This window comes from Carica papaya, chromosome 4, assembly GCF_054855325.1.
Source record: "Carica papaya isolate Zhongbai chromosome 4, ASM5485532v1, whole genome shotgun sequence".
Classification (NCBI taxonomy): domain Eukaryota; kingdom Viridiplantae; phylum Streptophyta; class Magnoliopsida; order Brassicales; family Caricaceae; genus Carica; species Carica papaya.
Genome location: NC_142312.1, coordinates 3,673,238 through 3,680,578, shown reverse-complemented (window position 1 = coordinate 3,680,578; position 7,341 = coordinate 3,673,238). Strand labels below are relative to the sequence as shown.

Genomic DNA, 7,341 nt, shown 5'->3' with positions numbered 1-7,341 from the left:
TTAATATAAAAAAAATTAGATAGTGATAAGTGGGTAGAAATACGAGTTATAAAATAGGTGCATGAGTTTAGTGATGCGTGGCACTAAAAAGACATGTGAAGCAAAGAAAACAAAGCAACGTCAAAACGGTCATGAGGAAGCATGCCCCAACAAGCGCCGTGGTACACAGCGCACGCTAGACAAACTATTGGCCCCATCTCAGCCCACACGCACGCGCTCTCCGTCCTCACCTTACGTACTCGCTCACTTTCTTTTTTTCTCTTCTATTAAACCATAAATTTCTCTAAAAACAAACTCTAAATACCAATATATAGATTTACAGTCATTATCATTAATTTATAATTAAATTAATTTAATAAAATTAATATTTTAATTTATTAATATAATTACTATATTTTTTGATGAATAAAACTTTTTTAATTAAAGTAATTATATTAGTTAAAAATTTGACCTATTTTTTTTTCTTTAAAAAAAAATTTCAAAAAGTATAATTTGTGACTTTTTTTAAAATAAAATAAGTTATAAGAAAATTAAGCACTTTTCTTATTCTAATTATTCACGTGTCATTAAATAATTGATAAAAGTGACAATCTAAACTATTTTTTTTAGAATTAAATTCAAATTAATTTTATTAATGATTATAAGGAAAAGAAGTCATAATGTACAAATGGTCATGATTAAAGTCAAAGGTATACGCTCACATTCATTAAATATATGTGTGTGTGTGTATTTCTTCTTAAAAGTTAATATTTCTCCCCTCATTTTCTTTACAAAAAGTTATAGTTAGAATAAGGTTAAACTGTCGTATTTTCTTAGTTGAAAATCACACGTTATTTTATTTAGTTTGTATATATATATATATAGTTTTTAATGAATGAATGTATTTATTTTTTTAGTAAAAAAATATATTATATATATATATATATATATATGAATTTATAACTCTGACTACATGATATTACGGCTACGAAAACATAGAACAAATTATTTTTTAAAAAATATAGATTAAAAATAGTATTTTAATAAATAAATAATTTAAACTAAATTAGAGTTATTTAAACATAATAAGAAATTAAACCATTTTTAACTATAAACGTGAACCTATAAAAAAAATATATCTCTTATATTTACATCTTTTTAGCTTATTCAATTTTAGAACTAAATAGTTATTAACATGAAGTAATTATATCGATTTAGATTTTTGTTTTTAAGAAAAATAGTTGTATAAGAAATTTAAAAAAAATTTGTCAAATTTTAAAACAGAAAATATACCACTTTTAACAAGACATCTGTAAATGATTACTAATTTGAACTTAGAAACCACATCAAAAACCTTAAATAAAATCAACCTTTAGATTTATACTGATAATAAAGTCTATGTACCCCAAAGAAAAGAAGCTTAAAAATAATAATAAAATTAATACTTTATATTGAGAGTATCATTTCTGCTATTCCTATTTTTTTCTAATTTATTCTTCTCTTGCATAATCTTTTTCTCCATCGAATAATTAGAATCGATATGAATTGTTGAATTCAGAGAGAGAATTTTTCACTCATTCACAACCATATTTTTTTACAAGAATATTATATATATGTTCGATCCATTATCCATCGAATATTCATATAATACTACCAATAGATCTTCCATCATCATCATCATCATTTCTCAAATACACATATTCCAATATCGCAGTCTGAGCTTGAAATATTCAAGAATCCATTTAGCTTATTCTCTTCTTCTCTTCTACTCTGCAATAACAACAAATCCATCTCACTGCTTGAAATACTTATATTATCAATTCCAAAGTTCGACGATGAGGCTCCATGATTGTGTCCTCCATGATCATATTGGTCTTCTTGGCTTAATTGTGAAGCAACAAACTTGTCAAGAGCTCTCCAATCAGTGACTTGTTTTGTCTTGTTATTGCTACTATTGTTGTTGTTGCATCCTCTATTAATTTGTTGTTGATCTCCTTGATATTCTTTACTGTTACTGTTCCCATTATTGTTGCTGTTATTCTCAATTGAGCTTAAAGATATAGAGTTTGACCTTTTTATCAGTGGCAGAGAAGGGCTTTCTAGTTGAGGAAGCTGTACGAATTGATCAGAGTTAATGAAGTTTAGGTTATCAGCTTCTAAACTCTCCTGCTTGCACATTAAGTTTTGAGCTAAAAATCTCTGGGATTTTCTTGAAATATAATCAACTGGGTCAAGAACAGAACTGATTCCACTTGGTTCGTCATAGAAATAACTTGAATCCCATCCTTCAATGTTCTTATTTTGCCCATTGTTGGTTCTCTTTTTAAATGCTCTACAAACTACCCATCCTTCCTCCTGTCAGAAAAGAAAATGAAACCCATCTTCATTTGTTAGATAAATGAGAACTACTTTTATATGTATAAGTATATACATTTATACATTCAACAATCTTGAAAAGAGGAAGAAAAGAAGTAATAATAAATTAATCTTTTTTTATTGATCCAAAGCATCTTTTAGTTAACTTTTGTATACTAAAACTAAGTTTTTTCAATTACTTTTTAGTTAAAAGAACATAAACAATGTCACAATTAAAGAATTAGTGAGAAAAAAGTTGGCAATCTAGTCTTAAGAATATCAAATTCTAAACCCAACGTTCAAATCAATTCTTTTATACCAACTAATTGGTCAATTGAAGTTGAGTGGTTTACGATCTTTAGATTAAGTGTTCGAAAAAGGAAATTGTCTTTTAGGAGAAACATAATGATTTAAATTTTACTAGGCTTTTACATGTTTTTCTTTTTTGCTTCATAAAGATGAATATTTTTTTAAGAAGAAAAAGATGTTAAAGAGGGTTAATTGGATATGTTATATATTATATAAGCTAAAGGTGGTATGGAGAATAGGATTAGTTTTGTTTTGGAAAACTGAATAGTGAGAGACCAAAGCCCATGCTAGCTAGAAAAAGATCAATCAGAAAGAGAAAGTATGTATTCATATACATGCTTTAGAAATATTGCTATTCAACTTTTTTGACTCAAGAGAGATGGTGGAAGCTGCATGCTGTCTTCTTTCTAGAGAACAATGTATGGTGATTAATGGGTTGAAAGAAATACACATATAAGACATATATATATATTTACATGTTTAAAAAGCAAAAGTGAAGAAATTCCTCTGTTGATATTCAATTAAACCTATAGAATCTAGACTATAGAGTTAAATTAGACTTACTTTTCCCTAAAAGTGCCTTTCTTAGGAAAAAAATTCTGTAAGGCACTCTTTATTAAATAGTGTATCTGTTATAAACCAAAAACCCTAATTAAACTTAAAACTTGAAGCTCTAAAAAAAAAACAAAGAAACCCAAACAAACTATATATATATATGTATGTATGTATTCAAGCTCCAAGAAATAATTAAAATCCAAAGAAACTCTAATATGAATAATATGCTCCAGAAATAAAAATAAATTTGAAAATTTTGTATTCTAATTAGTTAGTTTTGAATATTTTTAAAAATTATGGATACTTTGAAATAAAACAATGACATTTATAGAATGTTTGGCTTAATTATGTTACTGAATATTTAATTATATTTTTGTAACACTAAATGTAAGAATTAGTTTATTAGAAATTTAAATATTCCATTAATTAGGTAGTCATTTACATGTTTGTGATAACACAACTTTTTTAATAATGATATACGTAATATAACCTCCTAAGAGTGATAAAGAGAATGTATGATCTACAATCCAAACTCACTGTCATAAAAAAAAAAAAGTTGAAAATAGTTATTATATAGCTAAAGAAAGATTAGTAAATGTAGAGAAATTAGTTGGTATACTAGTTGATATCGAGGTTCTACTGTAATCAGTGTTAGCTTGTAAATGAATTAAAGAAAGAAAATAGTTGGACTAACACATGAAGAAGATGATAACATGTATATGTAAATGTAAATGCTTGCCTGTGGAGGTCCATTCTCATCTGATTCAAGTCTGTACTCATGCATGATCCAATCTGTTTTCTGGCCATTTGGGGCTCTTCCTTTGTAGAAGACAAGTGTTTTTCTCATCCCAATAAGTTTAGACTTATCATACACGGCCTTGTCTCTTCCGGTCGCCTTCCAGAATCCCGCCATTGTCGCTCTGTTAGTCCTCGTCCCTGTCGGATACTTCTTGTCCTTGTGGCTGAAAAAGTACCACTCGTTTTGCTCTTCATACCCGATCCTGCATCTCTCTGCTCATCACCCGGTACATATATTCAGATCTTAATTCGTTTTCATGTGTGTGTGTGTGTATATATATATAGAAAGAGAGAGAGGAAAAGTTAACATGCACTAACAAACGCTGTTTAACATGTAACATTATATATGCTGCAGAAACCCTAAGAAAATAGTTGATGGGATAACCAGTTTCTACGTTGAAACACTGGAAGAAGATGATGATACATATGTATGTGTATGTGTGTATATATATATATACGGTATGTACGAATACCTTGGAGATCCCATGGTTCGATTCTGTAAAGATCAATGTCTCTGATAACGTCAAGATCGATCTTCTGCGATGCGACTTTCTTTCTCAAGTAATACCCTACAAGCTCCTCGTCCGTCGGATGGAACCGGAACCCAGGTGGGACACAACACTCCATTGACTCCATCATAGCTGATCCCGCTGCATCAAATTCACCACCACTATTAATTCTTCATCATCATCTTCTTCTTTATCATCATACCTAATGTCTTATATATGTATTTTATAGGATGTATAGCTATGGGAATAGGGATCAACTAAGAAAGAATGATGAAGCAAGAATTCCTGAAATGAAAGAGTAGGAGAAGAGAGATCATGAAGGCTCGAGTTAAAAGATGACAAGTATTATAAGGCATAATCATCAGCTCATTTGGTGATCAGCAACTATGGACACAAGCACTACTCACCAATATATTTGGCCCTGAAAGAAATTTAATAAGCGCGTGTATATATTTACACACACACACACGCACGCACGCACAACAGCATATATTTATCAATGCTTTAAAAAACATATAAAGAGAGGGAAAAAAGAAAGATCATGAGAGTTTGGTTTGAGAAAAACAAAGAGAGAAGCTTATAAGAGTTAGGTTCTGTTTTTTTGTGCAGAACTCATGAAACGGACAACTAGAGGTTTGTGCTAATGATGTTGTCTTGCGTGGGTAAATGGTGGAAATGATGCATCAAGAACGGGGTCCCTGTACAATATACATATATTATATATAAACACATTAATTAAATGTTAATTAAATATAAAATAAACTAACATCTTATCTAATAAATAAAAAATGAACTACCCATAAGTTTAATTAGTAAAAAAAACTTGAACTAAAAATGATAAAGAAATAAATATAATTTTAAAAAAATTTAATTTCAAAATAGAAATTCTAAATGTGTAAAGGTGGATGACGTTATCACAAAAAATTAGCACGCGTTTCATCGAAAGACAAAAGCTAATTAAACAGAGCAAAAAGAAATAGAAAACAAAAAGTGGGACACCGTTTTTCATTGTATCAAATTCAAGCCTGCAAAAAAGAGAAAATGCAGAAAACAAAAACAAAAAGAAAAAGATGAAAAATAGGATGACTACTCTTGAGGCCCTTTGTACCGTAGTCTGTTTCTCATTGCTTAAACGGACTCTGACCCTTTTGTCTCTTTGTCGAGAATTTCCATGGCACATCTGATCATAACTACGCTTTATTTGAGACTGCCTGAGTCCTATCAATTCTATTGAGAAAAAACGTAATGCTATTTGAACTATATATATAGATATATTTAATACCGCACCATTTTCATTTTTCATGCGAACTTCTCTCGAGAAATTAATTCATGCTGACTGACTAAAGAAAAATAAAGAATAAGGAAAAATGACCCTAAACTCATAGAATAATAACTATATTCGGTAGCTAGGGTTGATTTTTCGTGGAAGCTGTTTTTGTCTTCCGTAATTTCCAGACTGATAGAAGACAGGAAGACATGGCTAGGGCTGGATGAGACGGCGACAGAGAATATTGGGTAAGCTTGTTCTATTAAGCCTAGGGACTTACTCACCTTATTTGCCCTCTAGAAAAAGAAATAGATATATATATATAAACACTGTTTGTAAATATATCTATATATATATATATGTGGAGAAGAAGAGAAGAATTTGTGAAATAGACACAGAAACAAAAACTCTACAAGAAACCGTTTCACCAAATCTCCGTCTTCGTTCACGTACTGGCTTCTTGGACTAAGCAAAAGCAAATATGACTTTGATTGATATACATATATATGTATGTATATCTATATCCGTCTTCAAGAGAAAGAGATCAGAGGTGACCCCAAGGACATTTATGTTATAGTTAAAAACTCGACAGAAAGTGCACGTACACGTAAAGAAAAATTAGTAATAACCCTCTGTGATGTCTTCTCGACCACTACCTTGATTAAGAGAAAAATTAGTGATAAACCTCTGTGATGTCTCCTTGAGCACCACCTTGATTAAGTCCGATTTGAATCAAGGAGAAGAACCATCACTTAATGAAAGAGAGAAGCATATATATGGAACATAGATATGTATGTATTATAAAATAGTTGTTCATGCAAAAGTCTTACCCGGGTACTGATCAGACTACTGTTTAGAGTATGTTTTTTACTTGTTTGAGACAAGGAGAAATGAAGAAGAAGAAGACAAAAGAGAAAGGTGGTGAAGAAGAAGAAAAAGGAAGAAGGAGATAGATATAGCTAGGTTTAATTATAAGAGGAAAAAAAGAACGAGTGATCAGAAGAATTAAAGAATAGACACAAAGAGATAGAGAGAGAGATGGCAGGGAATATAAAAGGAGAAGGGTGGACCGCTCGATTGCGCATGGTTGATGGCTGTCCCCAGTTGCTTACGTCACTCGTCTTCCCCGTTTAAACACTCTCTCTCTCTCTCTCTCTCTCTTTTTCTTTAATTTTTTTTTATTTTACTTTTTTATAAGTTTTTCTTTTTCGTATTTCTTTATTATTTTAACTTTCTAATTTCATATTTCTCTATTTTAACTTATCTTCACAGCATATATATATATATAGACACATAGTCCTCTAATTTTTTTTTGTCAATAAATGAAATTTTTTAATAAATAATGTTAGTCCTTTATAAATTCATATGTACTAAGTTGACAATGGCTTGCTCATCAGACAGGCGCGGCCCACAAACAGAGGACCACATGTTAAACGAGCAAAACGGTGCCGCTCGGTTTGCATCAGCCTTGCGCCACGTATTGCCGCCAAATTAGCCTCGCCCAAGACTTCACGCCGGCATGTCGAGGGTCACGGCTCACGGCTCACGGCTCACATGGCTTATCACTGT

The 7,341-nt window shown here is 30.7% G+C and overlaps 1 protein-coding gene across 5 annotated transcripts; it reads right to left on the bottom strand.

Annotated features, from left to right (window-relative positions):
* Nucleotides 1-1,399: 1,399 nt before the first annotated feature.
* LOC110822490 (NAC domain-containing protein 37-like) lies at nucleotides 1,400-6,815 on the bottom strand. Of its 5 annotated transcripts, XM_088217407.1 has the most exons (5): nucleotides 6,603-6,815; nucleotides 4,913-5,203; nucleotides 4,470-4,646; nucleotides 3,938-4,209; nucleotides 1,400-2,334 (listed from the first exon to the last, which is right to left on the bottom strand). In XM_088217407.1, the coding sequence occupies exons 3-5, from the start codon at nucleotides 4,633-4,635 to the stop codon at nucleotides 1,660-1,662; spliced, it is 1,113 nt and encodes a 370-aa protein (XP_088073533.1). In that variant the 5' UTR covers nucleotides 4,636-4,646; nucleotides 4,913-5,203; nucleotides 6,603-6,815; the 3' UTR covers nucleotides 1,400-1,659. The 5 variants fall into 5 exon arrangements, with proteins under 5 accessions (XP_088073533.1, XP_088073532.1, XP_088073531.1 ...); XM_088217406.1 differs by lacking the exon at nucleotides 4,913-5,203 and having other exon boundaries at nucleotides 4,470-4,790; XM_088217405.1 differs by lacking the exon at nucleotides 4,913-5,203 and having other exon boundaries at nucleotides 6,603-6,814.
* Between the last annotated feature and the right edge of the window lie 526 nt (nucleotides 6,816-7,341).

What these genes read in the sequence shown, in the direction of transcription:
- LOC110822490 (XM_088217407.1), bottom strand. Translation starts at nt 4,635, where the DNA reads ATGATGGAGTCAATGGAGTGTTGTGTCCCACCTGGGTTCCGGTTCCAT. An exon ending in CGAACCATGGGATCTCCAAG is followed by an intron (nt 4,210 to 4,469) that starts GTATTCGTACAT and finishes GGTGATGAGCAG; the next exon opens with AGAGATGCAGGATCGGGTAT. An exon ending in ATGAGAATGGACCTCCACAG is followed by an intron (nt 2,335 to 3,937) that starts GCAAGCATTTAC and finishes CTTTTCTGACAG; the next exon opens with GAGGAAGGATGGGTAGTTTG.